Source organism: Dermacentor variabilis, chromosome 10 (genome assembly GCF_050947875.1).
Source record: "Dermacentor variabilis isolate Ectoservices chromosome 10, ASM5094787v1, whole genome shotgun sequence".
Taxonomy (NCBI): domain Eukaryota; kingdom Metazoa; phylum Arthropoda; class Arachnida; order Ixodida; family Ixodidae; genus Dermacentor; species Dermacentor variabilis.
Window position 1 is genome coordinate 99082441 of NC_134577.1, and position 27749 is coordinate 99110189.

A 27749-nucleotide genomic window follows, 5' to 3' on the forward strand; every position below is an offset into this window, starting at 1 on the left:
GCAAGGGTCATAGCAAAGGCTAGAACATTCTGCTGTAATAAGTTGAAATGGCAGCATAGTATTTGTACATTGGATGGGAGAATGTTCAAAGCCGGAACGAATAGGCACGGTAGCCCGTTTGCAATTAGGCTACGTTTTTTATCCTAAATTGAAATTGATATCCTGTCATTGGTAGTGAAGTCTTTACTTTGCCGGCCTAGCGACTACATGTGCGGTAGCTAACTATACCAAAATAAATATTCCTGCTGTATGCATCCTCACTGGACTATGCAATATGTAGTAGTTGTTCATATTTGACCAGGACTTTTTTAAATGTTCGCCCACCTCTATATAGAATACACTGCAAATGGCAGCATGAAATGAAGGTAGAGGATTGCAAGTGCCACCTGGAAGAAACATGGATGGTTGTGGCAGGACCAAAGACGTGCCTGGGAGTCCTTGCTCTGCAAGAGATAATACATGAATGTACAATAGAAGAATCAAGGTTTGCAAATAATAAACTCGCACAGTCACTATGCATGATTAACCGAACAAAAAAAATCTGGGAAACACTATACAATACGCAGATGTAGTGGTCATATCGCTAATGCGAAAATTTTTTCCTTTAAGAAAGCTACCATTTTTTATCTCCATTGTGGTGGACCTCAAGAACACACATTTGCCTGGCCAAACGAAGTAGTAAACACAAGTTTTGGACTATACATTTGCTTCTAACTAGCTGGTCAACAATGTTTTCAACCCGCTATGAAAACAATCTCTTCTCACAAGCAAATAAATGAGCTTGCATTTCTCTTGTGGCCTTTATTGTGCTACATGCCATGCTACTTGTGCCCATCTGCACAAGTGTAGCATGACACTTGTGTCAAAGAAATATGCCAGTTATTTACAAGGGCCATAGGTTGATCGAATGAGTCATTTAGGAGGGAAGCATTTGGGAGTGAGGATCAGCAGCGAATAGCTCAGCAACCATCTATTTGCAGCTGACATTATCCTGTTCCGCAACGCTAGGGATGAGTTACAGCAAATCATTGAGGACTTTAGCAAAGAGAGTGCAAGAGTGGGGTTGAAGGTTAATATGGAGAAGACAAAGATAATGATCAATAGCCGGGCGAGGGAACAAGAATTCAGGATCGCCAGTCAGCCTCTAGAGTCTGTGAAGGAGTATGTTTACCTAGGTCAGTTACTCACAGGGAACGCTGATCATGAAAAGGAAATTTACAGAATAAAAATTGGTTGGAGCGCATACAGCAGATATTGTCAGCACCTGACCGGAAGCCCACCATTATCATTGAAAAGGAAGGTGTACAATTAATGCTTTCTGTTGGTGCTAACATATGGGGCTGAAACTTGGAGACGTACAAAGACCCTCGAAAACAAGTTAAGGACTGCACAAAGCGCGATGGAACGATATATGTTAGGCGTAATGTGAAGAGACAGGAAGAGAGAGGTGTGGATCAGAGAACAAATGGCGATAGTCTATATTCTAATTTACATTAAAAGAAAGAAAAATGGAGCTGGGCAGGTCATGCAATGCATAGGTTAGATAACCGGTGAATCATTAGGATTACAAAATGGATGCCAAGAAAAGGAAGCACAATCGAAGATGGCAGAAGACTAGGCAGAGCAATGAAATTAGGAAGTGCTAGTTGGAATCAGTTGCCGCAGGACAGGGGTGATTGGAGATTGCAAGGAGAGGCCTTCATCCTGCAGCGGACATAAAATAGGCTGCTGATGATGATGCTTTACAAACATGCCTGGTTAATATGTCTGGTTGTTCCCGTGCCTCAGCTACAGAACGTACTGTTGCTGTTGCTTATTTATTTGTGACACGAGCACTGAACGTTTCTTTCCTTCATTCTCACATCGTCTACAATTTTTCTTAGTGCGCATCCCAGCTGCCGCTAACTCGCAGCTTGGCAAGTGTAAACAGCCCAGAACCAACCTTGCCTTAAACAATAACTGCTGTCATGCGACAACATGACTAAATTGTATCATTCCCCAGTTCCTTTATCAGTATGCCATCACATTTCAAGAGATATCCGTTTTGGTCACACACATGGATGTCACACAAGAAATTACGGAAAGTCATGTAGTGTTTTCTTTTTATGTTTAAACTAATAATGCTGCACCGTAAATATAAAACATTCATATGGTCTGCTATAAACTCACTACATCCATGTCAAGTCTAGGAAGCCAATACAGCATTCATGAAGGATTTTATTTTTGAACCCAGTGTTGTTTACATTGTAGTAGCGGCCAAAGTCCACACAATGGCCTTGTATTAGACAGTAGCTTCTCTTCAATGCGTGAGTGCCTTGCTTTACACAGGCACCATCCTTTTTACTGCATGTTTGGAAAATAAATTTTGACTCAATCAGAAATTGAAAAAAGATCAATTTTGCTATGTGAAATGCAAGAAACTGTGACACTGTAATGATTTGTAACTGCAGAACACATGCAAATGCACACCGTCCCATGTCAAAGAAAATTGAAAAAATACTTGCTAACACATATTTCTGGTCACAGAGAGTATATTAGTACGAAGAAAACAGCAAAATTACAATTCAGTAAAATGAATTAGTATGATGATAACCGAATTAGTAATTCATTTGCTGAACTATTCACAACCGAACACTCCCTCCAGAACATCGAAAAGGCTAGTATGGGCTGTACATTGGGTTTATAGCACAAAATGAAATTTTTCAGGCATCGAATCCAGCTTATCAAAAATGATATGTTGCGCTTTGTGGGGTTAAATAAATATTGCCACTGTTCATAACTTTGGTATCTACCTAACTACAATGTGTGTCAACAGCTTAAGTATTATTATGATCACAAATGAGAACATTTGTGCGCTCATTTTATACAATAGAAGGGATCACACTGCTGGTTTCACAAGCAAATGCATGAAAGACATGAAGCTATTATCAATGATGCATTCTTTTTCTGCATGAACGTGATGAACCGCTTCACTACTACAAAAATAAAAGTCCTCAGGTAAACCAAACTAAACAGCAAGAACAGTTCGAACCAGCAGGTACGAAATATGGGTGAATTATCGTGCGTGCAACTGTTTGATACAATAAATTCAATACTTTAGCTTCAGTTTATCAAAGGGTTATTTCATAGCACATCCTCTTTCTAGAGGATGCCGCTGTGATGGTAGTCTAGATAGCACATGCCTACAGGCCCTTGCATCCCAAGGACTCTGTAAGGCAGTAGTGCTTATTGGAAAAAGTATATCTGTGAGATATATCACTAAATCATCATTACTTCACAATGTGTATTTCGTGTCCATTGTACAGCCCATTAACCATCGGCATAATTTTATCTTGTATAGGTTTTATGCATTTTAGACCGACTGTTTTTAGGCCCCTTTACAGCCACCGTAACATCCGCCCTACGTTATTCATACCTCCATTGCGAACGCACTACCACCTGCCTGGCGCTCTTTGGCCACATTTGGCCCTTGCGCCACAAAACACCACATTCATCATCATCAAAGGGTTATTGGGTTCTGCGGACGAAAGAACTTGCAGGCGGACTCGAAAAAAAATACATTGATAAGATTACTCTGTCACCCATGGCTACGGCTGCGAGATAAAAAATGCGACGCGCGTTCCGATATCGCTTTCTCTTTCGTGAATTCGCAACTAAAAGTTTATTTCGGAAACAGCAACGGAGGGTCCTAACTGCCCATATGTAATGCAGCATCTAGTTCGTTAACTTGTGTCCGCCTGTAAATTAAAGAGAGCAATATTACTTAAGGATTCAGGCAGCGATATTAAACGACTCACCGGCACTGCTGTCCTCAGTCGCGGAATACGGTTCCCATTTCGATGCAGACGCATGGCTTACGACCGAAACGTAGCTTTCGGGCTTACATGTCGACTTGCAAACACGTCACTTCACCCCAAGTTAAGTAACGCGAGACATCGAATCGCAATAAACTAATTTTAGCAACAAAGAAGCAACCAGTCTAAGTGTACGAACGAATGAATCCCTGCCGCCATGCACTCGAAAGAAATTTTGAATCCAGGCGAGGGGTCACGTGGAAGATCGATGATGCTGAACGCTATTTGCGTTTATATTGACAAAAACAGTAAACTTACTCGTGAAAAGTACAGTAGCTAATTAGCAAAGATAATTTTACGGCTTATCTTATGTAATAAACATGCTTCGCTAACTGTAGGAGAAAGTTTGTAAAAAAATTGCGCTTATTACGGCGCCCCTAGCGGGAGATATTGAAACTAACTCGGGAATCCCTTGAGGTGTTCTACTATGCTTGTTTAATAGCAGCGGCGCGCGGTCGATTTTTTCGCCCTCTGTGGCCATTTCTTGAACTTGAGAGTGTGCGGGGCCTGGTGATGTCGCGCACGTCAGTAGGCTCAAGGCCTACTACACTGCTTCGGTTACCGGTCTTTAGTCGCTCCGTGACGGCGCTTTTGCCGCCAGGTGATAGTGCTACGGAACAGTATCTGCGCTGACGAAGAGGCGAGGAGTGCGAAGACGACGACGACGATTAGAGGCTTGCGCTGGCTGTTGCTTCTTGGCCAAGTGCGGCGTATTTTCTTGTAAATATACTTGTATATAGTTTTTCGTGTGCGCCTTCCTACGTAATAATATTCTACATATGCTTGTGTTACATGAACTGCTAAGTGGTTTTAAAAAGGGTAGTACTAAAACGTCTTTATTAAAGCTATGGACTCAAGGCCTGCGAGGGTATGGTGGAAGTGTGCCCATGCTCGTGAACAGAAGACCGTCTGAAGGAAATCTTCTAATGCTGCTAATGCCAGCATTAAGCTACCCTTATTTCTTTAGCGCAAAATTATGGTCGGAGTTAGATAAATCAGACAGAAAACACATGGTTTTTAGGTACCGTAGGCTATATTTCAAATGCTTTTCATTGTGGATGCGACTATGACATATTGATGCGTACCTTATCACATTTAGTTTTTTGTCCTTCTGGTATGAAGGAAATTGATATTATCTTTCCTTACACGCAAATGAGCTTGAATTTTGATTGGAAGGAGCACGAAAATAATTTTTTTTGCGTTTTATGTATAGGGTGAAGGATTTTACTGTTTGAATCAATATATATTCTGGATTTAATAAATGCATATGCATAAAACTGCGGATGAATTAGTTCTCCCTATCAGTTTTAGTTGTCAACATGCACGTTAATTCACCAGTGTTAGTCAGTGCTGAACACAGAAACAACCTAGAAACACAAGACACCTAATTAAAAAAAAATTTCATCCAATCCTTCACATCTGTTGCAGAAAGTATGTGTGCACTTTACTGCTGACAATGCCACAGTAAGAAACTTCGACATAGCAATTTTTGTGAGGAATCAGGCTGGTTGGAACTCCTGTCAGTGGTGAAACGAATTGGTACGATATCAGTGCGTCTTCGCAACACACATGATTGAAATGTAGTATGCTCTTCGACGTTATAAGTTGATCGGAATTGTGTCTACTTCGACATTGCTTTGTCCCAACGATGTGCACTTTAGTTACACTTTTGTGCTCTTTCTATGGTTTAGCACGAGCAGTTTGCTGTGAATGCATATGCTGATAATAGGCACGAAATTTACTGCTTTATATAGAAAATCCTAGTATACACTCACATATGTTTTTAACCGCGGTATGTCATCGCAATAGGGTTTGTGTTACTACTAAATTACGACATATATGTATATATATATATGTATATACATATATATCCCCGCAGGGGCGTCTGCGTCAGCAGGCGTTTGGTGCGTTGCGACACCACGCACCCGAGCACACGAGGGTTGGACCCTCCCGCGTGTAGCCATGCGCGGCTTAGCCGTGTCCGGGGAAAAGGGGATCCGGGGGGTTGAGCCAATTCTGGGTGTTTGGACCTTTAAGGCCCCCCGGCGGAGGCAACACACCTCTTCGGCCTCGGCTTCACATAGACGGCACCTCCAGACTGACCCACCTGGAGGAAACCGGCAGTCGCCTTTTCCTGTCTCTCTCTCTCTGCAAGCTTCGTCTTTCTCTGACTTTTCATCTTTCCTGTCTCCTTCTCATTTCTTTATTACTTCCCACGTTCCTGGCAGCAAGGGTTAACCTTGTGTGAGTAACCAACCTTGGTTATGTCATATTGGGTTATAGTAGCAACGTACAGCTGGCGTTTGCAGGCCGTGTTTTCAGGCCTTGCAGCGTCCCCTTGTTGGACTCCATGGCGGGTGGCTAGCGTTGCTGCCGAAAACTACACTTCCACACATGGCTGCTTCCTTTCCTCCACTACCTGATCGCCCTCAGAAAAGAGGGCGCACCGATGATGTCTTCCAGTTTTTTGGCCGCCAAAAAGAATCCTTCCCACGTTTCCATGTGATTCATTCTGCAAAACCAGATAAACCAGCACGAACAATCTCACCCTTCCTTGTTTCAAAGTCATTGACTGAAGTCTTTGGTCTTGGTTATAAGGCGTCGAGGATGGCAAGCGGTGATCTCCTCTTGGAGCTCCGCGATCAAAAAGAATATGAAAACTTGACAAAACTAGTGTCATTTGGGGAAACCCAGATAATTATAACCCCGCACCGCATGATGAACACCACCCGTGGTGTTGTATCTGACGATGACTTGATGGAGCTCACTGAGGCTGAACTCATGGAGGGCATCAGTGACGAGAATGTTATCAATGTTAAACGAATTAAGATGAGGCGAGATGGAAAAGAGATCAAGACGAAACACCTGATACTCACCTTCGGCTCAAGTGTCCTTCCCGAGTCCATCGAGGCCGGTTATATAACCTTCGTGTTCGGCCATACGTTCCCAATCCTCTCAGATGCTTTAAGTGCCAACGTTTCAGCCACAGTTCACAGAACTGTCGAGGCCGGCTGACTTGTGCCAAGTGCAGTGACAACGAACATTCCTCTGAAACGTGTCAGAACACTCCACATTGTGTTAATTGTGATGGCGAGCATGCCGCATACTCGCGGTCATGCCCGTGTTGGAAGAAAGAAAAACAAATAGTCACAATCAAGGTAAAAGAAAACATATCATTCAAAGAGACACGAAGGCGGGTTGCATGCCTTCCTAAGGCCAGCTTTGCCGAAGTGGCGCGTAAGGGGGCAGTGTCACAACGGCCTCCGGCGGCTATCCGACCCACAGTCAGTGAGTCGGCAGTCACGCCACCTGCCCCCGCGGCGGTTGCAGCTACCGCTGCTCCGTCAACCGAGGAGAAGGGACCATCGACCCCGAAGGTGGGCGCAGCCGAGGCTGCCTCAACCTCCCAGGTCACTTCCAGCGCTGGCAATAGCCGGCGCAGCCAAATCCCCCAGGTAGCCCCATCGACCTCCGGTCTGGTGGGCGCAGGGGCGTTGCCCTCCAAGGCGGGACCCTCCCTGACAACATCTCGCTCGCAAGAGCAGGTGTGCGGCGCCTCACAAGAGGCAATGGACACTACACCTGTCCTCGCGGCGCGCCAACCGCTTAAGGAGCGGCGAGGCTCCCTCGAACGCTCCAGAAAGGGCAAGACCCCGATTACAGGGCCTCGAAAGAGCTTTGTAATCTGGTCTCTGAAATCTCTGCAAATAACACTTCTCTTTCTGTACACACAGCACCTATTTACTACCAACATGGATACACAGATAATTCGATGGAACGTCAGAGGTCTTCTTAGAAATCTTGATGATGATGGGCAGGAACTCATCCAAAAACACAATCCAAAAGTGCTGTGTTTACAGGAAACACACTTAAAAAACAAACACAAGAACTTTCTCCGACAGTATATAACTTTTCGCAAAGATCGCGATGATGCCGTCGCATCATCGGGCGGTGTTGCCATTGTCACTCATAGAAGTATAGCGTGTCAACCTTTACAGCTAGAAACGCCCCTTGAAGCAGTGGCGGTTCGAGTTGTCCTACTAAACAAACTCATCACCATTTGCTCGCTTTACATATCCCCGCATTACCAACTAAACAAACATGAATTTCAGTCCTTGTAGATCAATTGCCGGAAGCTTATGTTCTTCTTGGCGATCTCAATGCGCACAGCAGCCTGTGGGGAGACTCTCGTATCGATGCGCGAGGTCGCCTCGTTGAACAGTTCCTTTTTTCGTCCGGTGCGTGTCTGCTGAATAAGAAGACACCCACATATTATTCTCTCGCAAACAGAACATTTTCTTCAATTGACCTCAGCCTAGTTTCCCGTTGTATACTGCCTGAACTCGAATGGGAAGTTACCAACAATCATTACGGGAGCGACCACTTCCCCATACTGCTAAAAACACATAAAGAAAAAGAATGTCTACCACAGGCTCCTCGGTGGAAGATCGATACAGCCGAGTGGGAAAAGTTCCGATACTTAACTAGTATCTCATGGAATGACATGTCTTCTTTAGGAATTGATGCTGCTGTGCAGTACCTCACAGGCTTCATTATAGATATTGCATCTAAATGCATATCAGAAGTAAATGGCTTGGCATGTAAACGGCGGGTTCCGTGGTGGAACGACGATCGTAGGATCGCTCGTAAGAAACAAAACAAAGCGTGGTGGTTGCTACGCGCTTCTCCCACCGCAGAGAATCTAGTCAACTTTAAGCAAGTAAAATCCCGAGGCAGGAGAACCCGCCGACAGGCCAGAAGAGAAAGCTGGCAGAAGTATTTACAGAGCATTAACTCGTTTACAGACGAGGCCAAAGTCTGGAACAGGGTAAATAGAATTAGAGGGCGACAAACATATTCACTCCCTCTGGTAAATTCACAGGGCGATACACTGCAAGAGCGTGTCAAGTTCAAACAATTATTCGCAATCTTTTCTCATATATAAACAACTAGAAGAAGATAAGCCATTTACAAGAAAAAGTCGAGAGAATGAGCCTTACAACCGTCCTTTCAGTATTGCCGAATCGAGAGCTGCCTTGAGCGCATGCAAGAGCTCCGCACCAGGATCTGATAGAATCATGTACGAAATGCTGAAAAACTTACACAATGACACGCAAGTTACACTACTTACACTTTTCAACACTATCTGGAACCCAGGGTACCTTCCGACCGCATGGAAAGAAGCCATTGTGGTCCCTGTTTTAAAACAAGGCAAAGATCCTTCCTCAGTGGCACGCTACCACCCGATAGCCCTCACAAGTTGCATGTGTAAGATATTTGAAAAAATGATAAATCGGCGACTGATCCATTTCCTTGAACAGAACAAAATGCTTGATCCCTATCAGTGTGGCTTCCGAGAAGGGCGCTCCACAACCGACCATCTTGTACGTACTGAAGGAAATATCCGGGACACATTTATACATAAACAGTTCTTCCTCTAGATATTTCTCGATATGGAAAAGGCGTATGACACAACGTGGCGATACGGGATCTTGCGAGACTTATCGGAAATGGGCATTCACGGTGATATGCTCAACGTAAGAAAAACCTACTTGTCCAATCGTGCCTTCCGGGTGAAAGTTGGCATTGTGCTGTCACGTCCTTTTACACAAGAAACTGGTGTACCCCAGGGAGGCGTGCTCAGTTGCACACTTTTTATTGTTAAGATGACAACGCTTCGTGCTTCCTTACCACCGGCCATTTTGTATTCCGTCTATGTGGACGACATTAAAATAGGCTTCAAGTCCTGTAACCTCGCAGTATGCGAGAGACCGGTACAGCATGGTTCGAACAAGGTGTCAGGGTGGGCAGAGAAAAATGGTTTTATAATAAATCCTCAAAAGAGTTCTTGTGTGCTGTTTACAAGGAAGAGAGGCCCGGTTCCGTATCCTTGCTTAGAAATGTGTGGACAACAGATACCTGTTAACAAAGAGCACAAATTTCTAGGTGTTATACTCGACAATAGACTCACTTTCGTCCCACACATTAAACATTTTAAAAAAAATGTCTGAAAACAATGAGCCTAATGAAACTTCTATCCCAGACTACGTGGGATAGTGAAAGGAAGTGCTTAATAAATCTCTATAAGAATCTGATTCAGTCACGATTAGATTACGGTGCCGTGGTATACAACTCTGCCGCCCCGAGCGCGCGAAAGATGTTAGACCCAGTTCCCCGCAGGGGCGTCTGCGCAAGCAGGCGTTTGGTGTGTTGCGACACCACGGACCCGAGCACACGAGGGTTGGACCCTCCCGCGTGTAGCCGTGCGCGGCTTAGCCGTGTCCGGGGAAAGGGGGATCCTGGGGGTTGAGCCAATGCCGGGTGCTCGGACCTTTAAGGCCCCCCGCGGAGGCAACACGCCTCTTTGGCCTCTGCTTCACGCAGACGGCACCCCCGGACTGACCCACCCGGGGGAAATCGGTAGTCGCCTTTTCCTGTCTCTCTTCTCAAACCTTCGTCTTTATCTCTCACTTTACATCTTTCCTGTCTTCTTCTCTCTTCTATTTACCTCCTTCTTCTTGGCGGCAAGGGTTAACCCTGTGTGGCTATCCAATCTTGGGTACACCATATTTGGTTATAGTGGCGGCGTACGGCTGGCGTCATGCAGACTTGCATGCAAGCTCTGCAGCGTCCCCTCGTTGGGCTCCGTGGTGGGCGGTCGGCGCTGTTGCCGAATTTTTATACATTTTCATGGAAACTTCTTTCCCCAAACTTCCTGATCGCCCTCAGAAACGAGGGCGTACCGAAGATGTCTTTAAGTTTTTTGGCAATCGTACACAGAACTTTCCCCGCTTTCATGTCATCCACTCTGATAAGCCTGAGAAGACAGTAAGAATGATCTCGCCTTTCGTTGTCTCGAAAACTCTGACGGAAGTATTCGGTCCCGGATACAAAACATCGAAAATGGCTAGCGGTGATCTTCTCCTAGAGCTTCGCGATCAGAAACAATATGAAAAACTGTCCAAACTTGTATCTTTTGGGGGTGTTCCACTCACAGTGACCCCACACCGTACCATGAATACTACCCGTGGCGTTGTATCGGATGCTGATCTGCTAGAATTGTCTGAAGCTGAACTACTAGAGGGTTGGAACGATCAGAACGTGATCAATGTTAAGAGAATTAAAATAAGACGTGACGGAAAAGAAATCAATACCATGCACCTAATACTTACATTTGGCTCAAGCAACCTACCCGACGCTATCGAGACAGGGTATGTGAAAATCCGAGTGAGACCGTACATTCCAAATCCCCTACGATGCTTTAAGTGCCAGCGATTCGGCCACAGCTCACAGAACTGCCGAGGCCGCCAGACATGTGCAAAATGTAGTTCCCGTGACCACGCCTCTGAAACGTGCGAAAACGCTCCACACTGCGTGAACTGTGATGGCGAGCATGCCGCATACTCGCGGTCATGCCCGTCTTGGAAGAAAGAAAAAGAAATAGTCACTATCAAAGTAAAAGAAAACATATCATTCAAAGAGGCACGCAGGCGGGTTGCACACCTTCCTAAGGCTAGTTTTGCCGAAGTGGCGCGTCAGGGGGCAGCGCCACAACGGTCTCCGGCGGCTGTCCGACCCACACCCAGTGAGGCGGCAGTGACGCCATCCGCCCCCCCGGCGGCCGCAGCTGACGCTGCTACGCCAACACAGCAGTCGGGGCCATCGACCTCGAAGGTGGGCGTAGCCGAGGCTGCCCCAACCTCCCTGGCCCCTTCCAGCGCTGGCAACAGCCGGCGCAGCCAAATCCCTCAGGGAGCCCCATCGACCTCCGGGCTGGTGGGCTCAGGGGTCTTGCCCTCCAAGGTGGAACTTTCGCTGGTAACTTCTCGCTCGCAAGAGCACGTGTCCGGCGCCTCACTAGAGGCAATGGACACTACACCTACCCTCAAGGCGCAACAAGCGCCTAAGGAGCGGCGAGGCTCCCTCGAGCGCTTCAGAAAAAGCAAAACCCCGGTTACAGGGCCTCGAAAGAGCTCTGTAATCTAAGACATAACTTCTATTTTCGTACACACAGCACCAAATTAACTTCATTATGGACACGCTAAATATGCAGTGGAACGTCAGAGGTCTCCTCAGAAACCTTGATGATGTTCAAGAACTTCTCTACGAACTCACTCCAAAAGCGCTGTGTGTACAGGAAACCCATCTTAAATCTAAACACACTAACTTTCTTCGTCATTATGTTATTTTTCGTAAAGATCGTGATGATGCCATCGCATCATCTGGCGGTGTAGCCATTATAATCGACAAAGGTATAGCGTGCCAACATCTACAACTACAAACGCCCCTAGAGGCAGTGGCCGTTCGAGCCATACTTCTAAACAAACTTATTACCGTCTGCTCTCTGTATATACCTCCGCATTATCAGCTCCATAAACATGAATTCCATAAATTAATAGATCAATTACCCCAACCCTATTTGGTTCTAGGAGATTTAAATGCACACAGCAACCTATGGGGCGACTCTCATTGCGATGTGCGAGGTCGACTGATTGAACAGTTTCTCTTTTCATCTGGTGCATGCCTTTTGAATAGTAAGGCACCTACATTTTATAATACTGCACATAAAACCTATTCCTCTATAGACCTCAGTATTGCATCTCCCACCCTTTTACCTGATCTTAAATGGAATGTTATTGGAAATCCATACGGTAGCGACCATTTCCCGATAATTCTGTCTACACCGAAGATGAATGAATGTCCCCCACAGTTTCCTCGGTGGAAAACTGATTCAGCCGACTGGGAACAGTTCTCAAAAATTACTCTCATATCGTGGACTGACATCTGTGCTCTAAGCCTAGAAGCTGCGGTTGGATACTTCACCTTTTTTCTGATTGATGCCGCAACCAAATGTATCCCAGAAACAAAGGGATCATCTAACAAGCGCCGTGTTCCGTGGTGGAACGAGGAGTGTCGTAACGCGCGTAAAAAGCAGAACAAAGCATGGGGGTTGCTCCGCGATTCTCCAACTGCAGAAAACCTTGTTAATTTTAAGCACGTCAAATCTCAGGGAAGGAGAACGCGCCGACAAGCTAGAAGAGAGAGTTGGCAAAAATATATATCAGGAATTAACTCTTACACGGATGCGACAAAGGTCTGGAATAGAGTGCACAGAATAAAAGGTCGACAACCTTACTCGCTACCCTTAGTAAATACACAGGGAGATAGTATGGAAGACCAGGTGAACTTTCTAGGCGCACACTTTGAACACATATCCAGTTCGTCACACTATTCTGACACATTTCAAAGACATAAAACACGAATAGAACGGCAGCCATTAGTACGAAAAACTGCAAAATGTGAGGTATATAATAGACCATTTGGCATAGCAGAACTTCAAGCAGCACTAAACGGCTGCAACAAATCTGCCCCAGGCTCTGACCGCATAATATATGAAATGTTAAAACACTTGCCATCTGAAACATTAAAAACTCTTCTTTTTCTTTACAATGGTATATGGTCTTCTGGCCAGATTCCATCTGTCTGGAAAGAGGCCATTGTAATTCCCATTTTGAAACAGGGTAAGGACCCTTCCTTGGCAAACAGTTATAGACCGATAGCGTTGACAAGCTGCCTATGCAAACTCTTTGAAAAGATGGTGAATAAACGCTTGCTCCACTATCTGGAAACCAGCAAAATATTAGACCCATACCAATGCGGTTTCAGGGAAGGTAGGTCGACGACAGACCAGCTTGTCCGCATGGAAATGTACATCCGTGAAGCCTTTATCCACAAACAGCTTGCCGTTTCTGTGTTCCTTGATATGGAAAAGGCGTATGACACCACGTGGCGCTTTGGGATCCTTCGGGATCTTTCTGGAATGGGTATACGCGGCAACCTGCTGACCATTATTGAAAGCTACCTGTCTGACAGAACGTTTCGTGTTAGAGTTGGCAATGTGGAGTCACGATCATTCGTACAGGAGACAGGTGTACCGCAGGGTGGAGTGCTGAGCTGTACACTCTTTATTGTGAAAATGAACTCGTTACATACCGTCATACCTCGCACACTCTTTGACTCTGTTTATGTGGACGATGTACAGATAGCTTTTAGATCGTGCAATCTTAGCATCTGCGAGAGACAGCTAAGCTCGGCCTAAACAAACTCTCAAAGTGGTCAGAAGAAAATGGTTTTAAATTTAACCCTCAAAAAAGCACATGTGTTCTCTTCTCAAACAAGAGAGGCATATCACCAGGACCCACTATTCACCTTAATGGTGAACGACTGTCGGTCAGCCTTGAACACAAATTTTTAGGTATTATCTTGGACTCAAAACTTAATTTTACTCCACATTTGAAATATCTCAAAGCGAAGTGCCTGAAGACAATGAACCTGCTGAAGCTACTTTCTCGAACAAACTGGGGCAGTGACAGGAGGTGTTTGCTTAGCCTATATAGGAGCCTTGTACGATCACGCCTCGACTATGGAGCCGTGGTGTACCAATCCGCATCGGATAGTGCTCTCAGAATCCTCGACCCAGTCCACAATCTAGGCATACGGCTGGCAACAGGCGCATTTAGGACAAGCCCTGTGGAAAGTCTGTATGTGGAGGCGAACGAATGCTCGTTACATCTGCGCAGAACGTATCTAAGCTTCTCCTACTTTTTAAAATGTAAATTGAATAACGAACATCCGTGTTACTCAATTGTCCTTGACTTGTCTTCTGCAAGACTTCACCATAACCGCCCATCTGTTCGAGCTCCTCTGTCTGTGCGCTTAGAACAACTAGCTCATGAAACTGGTATTCAACATCGAGAAACAGTCCTAATGACTCCCACTAACATTGCACCACCTTGGGAATGGCAGAATATCCAGTGTGATATGTCTTTCGTCGCGTTAACAAAACATGCGCCTGAGGTACACATACATTCACACTTCCTCGAACTCCAGGCTAAGTACTCCTGCGCGGAGTTTTATACAGACGCTTCAAAGTCAACTTATGGTGTAGCTTATGCAGCTATCGGACCGTCATTCTCAACGTCCGGTGCATTAAATCCAAACACCAGCATTTTCACAGCGGAGGCATACGTGATCCTCTCTGCTGTGAAACATATAAAACAAACAGGTATAATAAAGGCTGTCATATTCACAGATTCATTAAGCGTTGTTAATGGCATATCAAGTCTGCGAAAACACAAAAACCCTATCCTTAATGAAGTCTACAACCTTCTATGTTCAGCATACATGTCGAAGCAAATAATTGTTCTTTGTTGGGTGCCTGGCCATAGAAGCATAGAGGGCAACGTTGCTGCTGACGAAAGGGCTACATCTGTAGCTTTTTGTGACGCAAACTTCAATTTACCTGTACCCTACACAGACCTTAAGCCTTTTTTTTTACAATATAAACTACGGAAATATTGGCAAAGGCAATGGGACACTCAGGTATCCAACAAACTGCATTTAATCAAACCAAAGATAGGGAACTGGATTTCTGAGAAAACAACAAGACATCAGGAAGTACTGCTCTGTAGATTAAGAATTGGGCATACCTATAGCACTCACTCGTACATTCTAACTGGAACTAACCCTCCAACATGCACTAGGTGTGGCAGTAGACTTACAGTCCTTCATGTTCTCGTTCAGTGCCCATTATTAGAAAGGGAGAGAAAAAAGTTCTTCCCATTCTTATACCGTCATAATGTGCCTTTACACCCAGTCTTCTTTTTAGGCAAAGACCCTCCATTTTAATTTTAAATTAGTACTGAACTTCTTAGAAGAAACAAATACAATAGACATTATTTGGCCAGGCTATTTGTAGCACAGCCTCTGCCTAGAGGCTGTAGCTGCAATGGAATCACTCGCAAAGCACATGCCTCGCAGCCCTTGCGCTGAAGGGCTCCGCAGAGGCACTGGTGCTGCTATAAATTAACACGTTTTAGTATCTACTCATTCACAACGTACTTTTACAACCATAGAGCTCACTTTTCATTGGCATTATTTTAATAGATACAGATTTTACACCATTTTTAGCGAATATTTTAGGCCGATATACAGCCACTCGTTTCACGCCATATTCAACGATACTCATTGCCATTCATAATCAAATGTCATGGCGCTCTTTGGCCATTTCTGGCCCTTGCGCCAAGAAACAATATCCATCGATGTTAGACCCTGTTCACCACCTAGGTATCCGCTTGGCCACGGGCGCTTTCAGAACAAGCCCAATTGCAAGCCTATATGCCGAATCGAATGAGTGGTCGCAGATTGTACATCAGCTTTACATATTTCCTTAAAGTACGCTCTAATCCTGAACATCCATGTTTTGATACCGTTACCGATATAACGTGCGCTACACTTTTCAGCAATCGCCCCTCCATAAGACAGCCTTTCTCGCTGCGTGTGAAAGAGCTTAGCGATGAAATGCATGTCCCACTCCTCGAGCATCGCTTAATCCACCTAACCAAGCTGTTACCTCCTTGGGAGTGGCAGGTGATACAATGTGACATATCCTTTATAAAAGTTACAAAGCACGCTCCTGAGTCAGAAATCCGAAAGCATTTCCTAGAACTATACAGTACAAGCACTCCTGTGCAGAGTTCTACACAGACGCTTCGAAATCAAATGCCCGGGTATCCTATGCAGCCTTCGGCCCATCGTTTTCGGAATCCGATGCACTGCATCCGGAAACAATTATCTTTACGGCCGAGGCCTACGCATTACTCTCTGCTTTGAAGCATATAAGAAAATCAAAACTTCCAAAGGCAGCGATCTATACTGACTCTCTAAGCGTCGTGAAAGCCTTAATGTCACTCAGCAAACATAAAAATCCCGTGTTTAATGAACTATATTCGGTCTTGTGCAAAGGGTACTCATCTAACCAGAATATCATAATATGCTGGGTCCCTGGCCATAGGGGAATCGAAGGTAACGTTCTGGCGGTCGAGATGGCCACGTCTATCACATTGCAAGCTGTTAACCCAACTGCTGCGGTGCCTGTCACAGATCTGAGGCCTTTCTTGCGAAGGAGATTGCGAGACCACTGGTAGCGCATGTGGGACGCGGAAACGGATAATAAGCTCCACCTGATAAAACCACAGTTAGGATTCTGGCTCTCTACTACAAAATTGCGCCGAACAGATGTCCTATTCTGTCGTCTCAGAATAGTACACACGTTTGGCACCCATAATTTTCTACTCACCGGAAGTGAGCCTCCAACCTGTGGTAGATGCGGGGAGAGGCTGAACGTACTCCACGTCCTCCTGGAGTGTCGGGAAGCCGAATCTGAGAGAAAGAGACATTTTTTATTAGCATACAGTCAGCATATTCCTCTTCATCCTGCAATGCTTCTTGGTCAAGAACCGGTTTTTAATACAGACACAGTCCTTGGTTTCCTCATAGATGTGGTCTTACGTGTTATTAATCCCATGCATTCGTAGCGCCTCCTCTCTCCAGAGGATGCCACTGCGATAATTGTTTTGCATAGCACATGCTTCCAGGCCCTTGTGTTTCAAGGGCTCTAAGGAGGCAGTAGTGCTCTGGCGTTTCTCATAATCTGATATATTTTACCTATCGTATCATTCTTTTTATATGCATCTAAATGTTCATAGTACAAGTCATACGTCATCGCCATAATTTTATCATACAGATTTTAGGCGCTTTAGAGCTTATGTTTTAAGGCCTGTTTACAGCCACGTCACCCGAACTTCATAGTAATCATAATTACACTGCAAACTCATGAGCACAGACATGGCGCTCTTTGGCCATACCTGGCCCTTGCGCCACAATACCCCATACATCATATATATATATATATATATATATATATATATATATATATATATATATATATATATATATATATACAGTGAAGTAGAGGCGCGTATGAAGCGGTTTATTGACGTTTCGGCCGGGGTCCGGCCTTCATCAGATTCATATATATATATATATATATATATATATATATATATATATATATATATACGCTACAAAAGCTTGTTGCATTACTTCAGGAACCCTTCTGTTATCACAATTGGGGCTGTTGTTACGATAGGTTTCTGTCGTACAACAGTAGTTCGCTGCAGAACAACAGAAGGGTGTCCATTACCTCAGGAACATTCTATTGTCACAATTGGGGGCCTGTTGCGACGATAGGTTTCTGTAGTATTTCAACAGCTCTCTGTAGCACTACAGAAGTTTGTCGGGTTACTTCAGGAACATTTCTGTTGTGGCAATAGGGTGCCTGTTGTGACGATGAATGTCTCTGTAGTACTACAAAAATCTGTTGTAGTGCTTCAGCTTTCTGTTGTAACGGTACACTTGGACATAGCGCACATCAGAAAAGTATGTCGCTGTAACGGGAATCTGTAGTTACTACAGAAAAATTCTGTTGTACAAGAGAAATTTCTGTAGTACTGAAGGCAACCTCTGTTGTCATATTGAACTGGGATAGTGCTTGAAGAAGAAAAGAAGGATTGTCGGCTTAAGTTTCGTAGCATTGCTCCAGATTTACGCCCTGCCTTCCATGCAAAAACAGTGCACGCAAAACTATTCGATTTCACTTGAAGTTTACAAATCTGCTAAGCAGCACTAACAGTAAATATACGCAGGTGCAACAAATCTCCAACCTTGTCCCAATACAGCCTACACGTACTGGTTTATTCCTTAAGCATTGGTAGCTCATACGCCTAACGGGTAGTACATTCACCATTTCATAGGAGCTTACCGCGAAATATTTTCAGTCTTTGGTAACGCTCACATCATTGAGCTTAAGAATGCAAGGTGGCGGTTAAGCAGCCCGGGCATTTGTTATGGCCATAGAGTGTTCGTGTGCATGGCTATTACTTTGTATGTGCGTCCGCGCCTAATCTCTGCCCCGCCAACTTGGGTCTGCGGGCAGTCTATAGTCAAATGCCATGCGATAATGGGCTTGAGACGCCACACGGCCCCGGGAATGGACCAAAATACCAATAAGGCACTCGTAAATCTTGACAGCTCCTCGCTACTAGAGCTTACCGCTCATCTTAACGAAGTATGGAGGAAAGGAAACCTTCCTGAGGACTGGAGAATAGCCGAGGTTCGTCTGATACCGAAGCCAGGCAAGCCACCAACCATTGAGAACCTACGAACGATCTCCCTCACTTCGTGTGTAGGAAAACTCCTAGAGCACATTGTTCTCAATCGGTTACAACCATTCCTAGAGGACTCGGGGAAACTTCCAACAACGATGATAGGATTCCGTGCACACCTCTCAACTCAAGACATCCTACTTCAGCTGAAAGAGGAGGTGATTGTACCAGCGACACGCAACTCCCCCACGGCTATCCTCGCCTTAGACCTTAAAGGGGCGTTCGATAACGTCAAGCACACAGCAATCTTACACAGGCTAAACGCCCTGGGCTGTGGGGCCAGGACGTACACCTATATCAGAGATTTCCTCTCAGATAGAAAAGCCATCCTAAAGGCCGGGGACAAAGCCACAAACCCCTTCCCACTGGGCGGGCGCGGCACACCACAGGGCGCAGTGTTATCCCCTCTCCTTTTCAATATCGCCCTAATAGGCCTACCGCCGCTCCTCGATAGCATCCCAGGGATCCGGCATGGCCTATATGCCGACGACATTACCATCTGGTCGTCCACAGGGTCCATCGGGGAAATGGAGAACCGCTTGCAGGAAGCTGCAGATGTGGTGAGCGACTATGCTAAGTCATGCGGGCTCAGCTGCGCCCCCCGAAAGTCGGAGCTACTCCTGGTCTCACCGCGAAAGAAGCACACATCTGACTCGCCCACTATCAACATACAACTGGAGGGACACACCATCGCTCCGTCTCAGAGCGCAAAGATATTGGGAATGGGTTTCCAGTCGGATCGCGCCAATACAATATTAATTCAAAAGCTTAAGAATACAACAGCCCAAGTTACGCACATGATCCGGCGAATAACAACCAAGACAAGAGGCATGGGGGAGGCGGACACGCTTCGGCTTGTCCAAGCCTTCGTCGTGTCTCGAATAACTTACGCTATTCCATACGCACTACTCAACGAGACGGAACTCAATAAAATCAACACATTGATCAGAAAGGCATATAAGCAGGCGATGGGCCTGCCAATCAGTACGTCCACAGAACGCCTACTACGACTAGGTGTACACAACACGGCCGAGGAGCTGATCGAGGCACATTTATCCAGTCAGCGAACAAGGCTGGCGATTACGGAAGCAGGGAGGTCCATTCTCTTACGCCTGGGGCTCTCTGCCCCTCTGAGCCATCCGCCGCCTCAGAATGTGATCAGACTGTGAGCTCACCCCATGCTATCCGGAAAAACATCACCGTACGTCCTCTACCTCGCAATATGCACCCACTGCACCACGCAGAGCGAAGGGAGGCCCGCGCCCTGGCCATACACAAGCGATACGGAAGTTTACCCTCTACAGCCTACACCGACGCGGCTTCTTACTCCAGACGCGCAGCCACAACAGCCACCGTAGTCGTCAAAACAGAACATCGGAGCAGCATTTCGCTCACACGAAACAATCCCCTCCGAGCCGAGGAAGCGGCCATAGCCCTCGCGCTCTCCCAAACAGAGGTTGAAGTCATAGTGACCGACTCCCAACAGGCGTGCCGCAACTTTGCTAGCGGCAGAATTCATACCACTACGCTCCGGATCATCAATCAAAAGCCGCCAACGAGATCAGTCATGATCATCTGGGCGCCAGCTCATCAAGTCATTCCTGGCAACGAGGTCGCCAACCCCGTGGCTCGAGATCTGACCCACCGAGCCGACGCCGAGGAATCTGAACCCGAGCGCATGCACCCTCTAGTCTCTTACCAAGACATCACACAACACTACAAGCTAACCCGCAGAACATATGCACCCCCACACAAGTCACTACCTAGAGAGCAGGAGCGATTCCTCCGAGCTCTACAGGTTAATACATTCGCCCACCCAACCAGAAATCACCTCATACACCCTACAAAATTCTCTCCGCAATGCCGCTTCTGCACAGAGCCCGGGGTCCCTCAGGCACATAGTAGGGGGTTGCAGAGCGGCACCATTAAATCTTCCGAACCCTTACCCCACTAACGAGCTTTGGGAGAGAGCCTTGGCCAGCTCCGACCTCGAGGATCAGCAACGGCTGATTGCGATGGCCCAGGACGCGGCCCGAGCTCAAGGCATTCTGGAATGAGGACGCCTCTCCAAAGCTGCATTTACCCAATAAAAATGTTTATTCTCTCTCTCTCGGCGGGTATGTGCCGCTGTTCAATGACCCTATTTTACGCCAACTTCGGTCATCGGGCATTTGCCACTAGGCATGTGCTGGTAAATCCCTCTTATGCCACCTTGGGTGACTGTATTTGCGCGGCGTTTCATAACTATTATATGAAACATACGATGAACAATTAATTACCAAGCATTAAGATTGGTAAAGAAGTTAAAGTCGCCAATCGCCTATGATGGATGCACCGACAATTTTCTTCCACAATAAGGAATATTGATAACGACATCGCGATTCGGATATACTGTGTGATCAATCCGAAGCCACTATTAGTCATTTTCCATGCGGCAGGAGCGAAGGGCGTGTTTATCATTGTTTTTATTTTCACCACGAGCGCAAGGAAGAGGACAAAGAAGAAGAGCCAGTCCACTCGGCCGTCGGTCACGGGGTGGGCCATGTGAACGACGCGGGAGTCGACCATCTAAGCGAGCCTGATCTGCAGCCTGTTACAGGTACGGGCGAAACTGTTTCTTCCGTAGTTCCTGAAAATGAGTTTCACCGCGTACGCGCGCGATCGGTCTTTAGCCATTTTTTGCACTCACTGGCGCGGAAGTAAGACGCGCCTGCACACAGTGATTGATGTATCCGGAGCCAACACTTCGACAAAGACGACTTGTCTTCAGCACTCGGGCATGGGGCCCAGTACGGTGATGACTGCGTCAACACGAGACCCTTTGTCGGAAAGCTGGCTCCCGAAACATCTCTGGCTGGCCACGATCTGTCAAGTTGTCTTTATCCTCCTGCAAATCTATGTTTTGTTAGATACCCGCATAGAATATTTTCGCAAAAGTTCCGTCGGTAATAGCGGCCACTCAGCTGCCCCATCACAAAGCTGGAACCACGTGTGCAGTTGGCTGTGGGTTTTCGCCAACTGTTGTCCCTTTGGGGCGCAGTACGGAACCAACCCTGGCCAAGAGGAAGGCGAGTTTGAGTGAGCAACTAAAATATATTGCCACCGTCCGCAGAGAGACGCCACGGAAACGGCCCGATATATTGAGCAATAACACACGCGTGTGTGGGATGCGTCCAGCGAATCTATCTGTCCACGGCCATGCACGTTGCGAGGAGCATATGCGCTTTTACGTTTTTACGCTTTAGCATACCGGTTCCCAGTCATGTCAGGAGCTGGACACATACGCCTCAAGATGAGCATTGACTTTGTCGACGTCAAGTCGCAGCATGTGCTATTGAAAACCGGTTCCTCCGTACGCCCGTATGGGATACGTGTTCTAGCGCTGCTTTGGGCGCGCGAAGTTACAGTGTTGGTTTTCTATAACTAGAGAGTCTACTGTGGAGACTCCGCAATTTTCATCGAGGCTTGACGTAGACGCGACGCTTATATGATGGCGCTGATGCCAAAGGTAAGTTGCTAATTTGCATGTGACGATGGTTTACGGTAACCTAATACGCAAAGCTGTATATGTCCCTTCTGAAAGGTCACGTTGGCGTGTCAAACGACAAAGGCATAAGGAAGTGGCAGGCATCGGCGCGCAGAAATGAAATACAAGTCACATGTGAAGTGTTCGTGCGGCGTTTCGGTCGGCGTCAGTTTGCACATTTAGTCCTAGAGCACATTGCGAACTATCGGCGTTCAAGCGATTGTGGTGGGGCCCCTGCAGCTCAAGGTTAAAGCAAAGTGGTATTAGGTATCCTGCTTTCTGGCAAGTGGAGAAAAGTAGACGCGGTCATATGCTTATGCAGCTTGAACACTACTCAGCCGGCAGGTGACTACAAATCATGCAGTTGCGTCTCTAGCAGCACACGTTCACGCTATTTATGGTGGCGTATTTCACAACGTTACTAGGCTAAGTTAGTAACGTTGGTAAGCTAGTCTACATTAACGCTGGTATTTCCCTTCCACTCCTATTGTCAACGCGGATATTTCCCGAAGGTTCGGTAACGAGGCGCTTTTATCGGTGACGGCACGTGCTGGTCATGTCATATAGATAAGAGTTCTGAACATAATTCATCTAAGCGGGCACCGGAAAGACATCTTAACAAGCCGAAAACTGCGACGGTTTGACAGCGATTAGTGAGCCTGATAGCGGGACAAATTTTCTGCAGAAGAACCACTATCTTGGCGTTGTGTTTAGCGCGTTTATATTCTGCGCCTCCTATGTGGCATACGTGGCTTGGAATACCGGTCGGTTTTTTTTCTTACGATTTTGTTCAGGGGCAGCTTTGTCAAAAATTGTCACTTTCATTGAAAATAATTGTTCGAAGCGGCAACACTTGGCCGGGTTATACGGGTGGCGGTGCTTAGTTTCTTTCATTTGCCGGCTCGCAGGGAACGATTACAATGAAAGGTCTGGAGACACTACTGCCCCCTGTACTTTCGAGCGTTCATTGTTCATTGCGCGATCGGTATTGCGCGATCGGTCATTCCGATGTTATCAAAACGACCGCTAATACCAAGACCTAATGCTTTGTCTATTGCATTAAATTGCTTTTACGCTTTCTGGCCACACTGATAGCGTCTCGGCGAACGCACGGCGGCGTCGGCCTCTTTTTTTCGCTCGAGGTAGTGCTGTGGTGGCTAGTATAGTAGTGCGAGCCAGCGAACATTCCAAGTCGTGTCGCCGCTTATGTTAAAGCGAATACCTTATCGCCCGTTTCGTGGTCTGTGGTTGGCCGTTGGATAATCCTCGTTGGTGGTTGCTGTTCGGGGGTCAGAAAAAGAAACGTGCATAAAAAAGGCGCGTTCGCTCACATTGCAAGGACACGCTGAATCAATTTAGATTGGTGAGCTATTCAGAAAAGCTCTACGTTCCGTGACTTGGCGGTAACACATTGATCATTAGAGGAGAAAATGACTGCTAGAGTTATATTTTTGGATTTCTCACCGGAACACCAGGGCGGGTAGATAAGTGTGACGTCACGGATTGGAAAGCATATTTTTTTTTCTCTGTGTGCAGTTTTGACCGCTGCGATTCCATCAAAGTTTGTAAAGCTTCCTCAGTTCAATCTATATGGCTCTTTTAGAACGCGATTTAGTCCATTTTTGCCGAGAAGTAGTTCACTGAGCCCGAGCAGACGGCTTCAAAATCTGCGACGTCATGATGACTTGTTGCGAGGTTGAAGGTCGCGTCGCCATCCGTCTTTCGTATTTGCCTATTTTCTGACTTGCCTAGTGTCTTGTCGGTGTTAAGAGTGGCTATTTTCGTACTGTACAAGGGTTTTACAAACACAGTGAAAATCGTCTTCCGCTTTAGTGTCCATTTAGCAGCTCTTATATGCGCAGACACTATTGGCGGCGACATCCCTTGCATTTGAGGCCAAAATTCATTAGGCCGGTGGGTCTCTCGTCGTGCCAGTAATTGGGCAAAAAAGAACGTGCCGTCCCAATTGCGACTCCTTGCTCTGGCAGGCTCCGGTGGGTGCCCGCCCTCGGCAGACGCGACAGCGTGGTCCACGGACCTGCAGCGGGAGATGGTGACTCTCGCTGGAATCCTGGGCGCCTGTCTCACGCTGGCTGCCTGTTGTCGCGCCGCCACGACGGAAGCCGAACCACCGAGGCGTAAGCGGCCACCGTTCTCTGCGCAGTGAGCTCGCATGCAGGGCACGGATGGCGCAAGCATACAGTCACCCACAAAGGAGTTTACCGACTACGGGATCTCGGAAAACGTTGAAGTTACGAGCAGCCAAGAACAGTAGCCATCGAAACCGTACTTTGTAATGTTATTCGGATGTAATAGTAGAGGCTGGAAGTGCGAATACCGGGCTTGCCTTGCGAGGCTGCAGGTACATTCAGCTTTGTCTGAAATCCCTTGGTGCGGAAAATTTTGTGGAGCACTGTGCGTTTCCGGGCCCTAGTAAAGCTCATTGCGAATATCAGCATGGATCTCAGCCCATATATATATATATATATATATACGCAGTACGGTAGTATAGAACTCTAACACAGCGCTTCGTAGTGCAGTTTTGTCTCCGCGAGGTTTTCTACGGAATAGGTACTTCATATATTGCAGCTACAACTTGTGTGCGTAAAGTCACGTCAAATCGCGTATTATTTGTGCACAGATGTGCTTCCATAGTATGTGACCGAAGTCTTGGTCACAAGCGCAAGTGGTTCGCCGTTGACGCAGGTCGCAAAAACATGTCCCAAGGCTTGTTCGGTGGGGGAAATAGGTCCATGTTTGTCACGGCTTCTATCTAATAATTACGTAGTATCTACTGAAATAAAAGTATAAGACCTAATATTACACTTCTAAAGGTGTTTGTTTGGCAGAGCTCGGGAGCAGCGCAACGTCGACGGGCAGGGCAGTCACAGCTTCCAAGCACGAGAGCCGTTGCTGAGCAGGAGCGCTCGACCCACTAGCGTTTAGAGCCAGTAGCGCTGAACCCACTAGCGTCTCTTCGACAATCTCTTCGCTACAACCACCCCCCGGGAGCGAGAAGGGAGCCGTCCGGCGACCTAAGAGCTCGTCACTATGAGCGGGTCGTAGTAAGGCTTTAAACGGTCGACATGGACAATGTCTCGTCCACGGCGGCGCATGTCTTCAGATGGCTCAACTGGTTCGATGACATAGTTTACAGGAGATGCGCGTTCGAGAACACGATAAGGGCCTTCATACTTAGGGACCAGTTTTGATGAGAGGCCAGGGGCAGTTAAAGGGACTGAGAGCCACACGAGCGCTCCCGGATCGAAGGTTACCGTGGCAGTGGCGTCACCGCGAGTGCTCCTCCGGCGCTCTTGATCATCGGAAGTAAAGGCCCGTGCGAGGTCGCGGCACTCTCCTGCATGTCGGACCGTGTCAGAAATAGGGACGTACTCGGATGCATCCGGCCGGTACGGAAGAATGATGTCGATGGTGTGCGAAGGGTGTCGACCATACAGCAAGAAATAGGGGGAAAATCCAGTGGTGCTCTGCGTAGCGGTATTATACGCGTAGGTGACGAATGGCAGAATGGCGTCCCAGTTCGTGTGGTCGGAGGCAACGTACATTGAAAGCATGTCGCCGAGCGTACGGTTGAAGCGTTCGGTGAGGCCATTCGTTTGAGGGTGGTACGCCGTAGTCGTACGATGAACAACGTGGCACTCTTTGAGAATCGCTTCAACTACCTCCGACAGGAAGACGCGTCCTCGATCGCTGAGCAATTCTTGGGGTGGACCATGCCGCAGGATGAATCGGGGAAGCAGGAATGATGCAACATCTCGCGCTGTAGCTGCTGGGAGAGCGGCGGTTTCAGCGTATCGGGTAAGGTGATCTACTGCCACAATGGCCCAGCGGTTACCAGCCGACGTCAGGGGAAGTGGTCCATACAAATCGATGCCAACGCGCCCGAACGGTTGGGTAGGGCAGGGTAGAGGCTGCAGGCCAGCTGGCGAGAGGTGGGGTGGAGATTTTCGGCGCTGGCAGTAGGGGCATGAACGAACAAACTTTTGAATGTAGTTGTACATTCCTCGCCAGTAGTAGCGTCGTCGGAGGCGCTGGTAGGTTTTGAAAAGTCCCGAATGCGCACACTGTGGATCAGAGTGGAACGATGCGCAGATTTCAGAACGCAGGGTTCGAGGTACAACTAATAACCACAGGCGGCCGTCAGAGGTGTAATTGCGTCGATGAAGCAGGTCGTCGCGAATGGCGAAATGGCGAGCTTGACGGCGCAGTGCACGAGTGGTTGGCTGCGATGACGGATCAGCAAGGCAGTCTATGATGGAGGCAATCCAGGGGTCCTTGCGCTGCTCAGAAGCGATGGTCCCAACGTCGACGGAAGAGACGTCAAGCTGGGATATTGCGCAGCAGGCATTGTCGTCTGGCAAGGGAGAACGTGAGAGGGCGTCAGCATCAGCACGCTGGCGTCCGTTGCGGTACAGTACGCGGATATCGTAATCCTGTAAGCGAAGCGCCCAGCGGGCGAGACGGCCTGAGGGATCCTTCAATGACGACAGCCAGCATAGTGCATGGTGGTCCGTGACGACATCAAATTGGCGACCATACAAATAGGGCCGGAACTTGGTAAGCGCCCAGATGATCGCCAGACATCCTTTTTCCGTGACGGTGTAATTGGTCTCGGCTTTAGTAAGCATACGGCTGGCATATGCCACAACATATTCAGGAAACCATTCTTTGCGCTGTGCTAAGACAGCGCCGAGGCCAACACCGCTGGCATCTGTGTGTACCTCAATAGGTGCCGTTGGATCGTAGTGGCGCAAAATGGGAGGAGACGTCAGCAAACGACGGAGCTTAGGGAACGCCTCGTCGCACTCGGACGACCACGAATGGAGAGGTCCGTTGCTGCCAAGGAGCTTCGTCAGGGGTGATATGACGGCGGCGAAATTGCGAATGAAGCGCCTGAAGTAGGAACACAAACCTACAACACTGCGCAGTTCTTTGACGGACGTCGGTTTAGGAAATTCAGCTACGGCACGAAGTGTGGCTGGATCGGGGAGGATTCCATCCTTCGAGACGACATAACCTAGTATCATGAGCTGCCGCGCTGCAAATCGGCACTTCTTTAGGTTCAGTTGAAGGCCAGCGTTCGCTAAGCAAGTCAAAACATGCCGTAGGCGTTGAAGGTGCGTGGTGAAGTCAGAGGCAAAAACAACAACGTCGTCGAGATAACATAAGCACGTGTGCCACTTCAAACCGCGGAGGACTGTGTCCATCATGCGTTCAAAAGTTGCTGGCGCGTTACAAAGTCCAAACGGCATGACGTTAAATTCGTATAAGCCGTCGGGTGTG

The 27749-nt window shown here is 47.1% G+C and overlaps 1 protein-coding gene across 1 annotated transcript in view; it reads left to right on the forward strand.

Moving 5' to 3' along the window:
• Positions 1-9364: 9364 nt before the first annotated feature.
• Positions 9365-27749, forward strand: part of LOC142559349 (uncharacterized) — a 30623-nt gene continuing 12238 nt past the window's right edge. The window contains exons 1-3 of the mRNA XM_075670962.1: positions 9365-9391; positions 21401-21518; positions 24434-24583. Of these exons, the coding sequence (XP_075527077.1) occupies positions 9365-9391; positions 21401-21518; positions 24434-24583 (295 nt within the window). The remainder of the gene's footprint in view (positions 9392-21400; positions 21519-24433; positions 24584-27749) is intronic.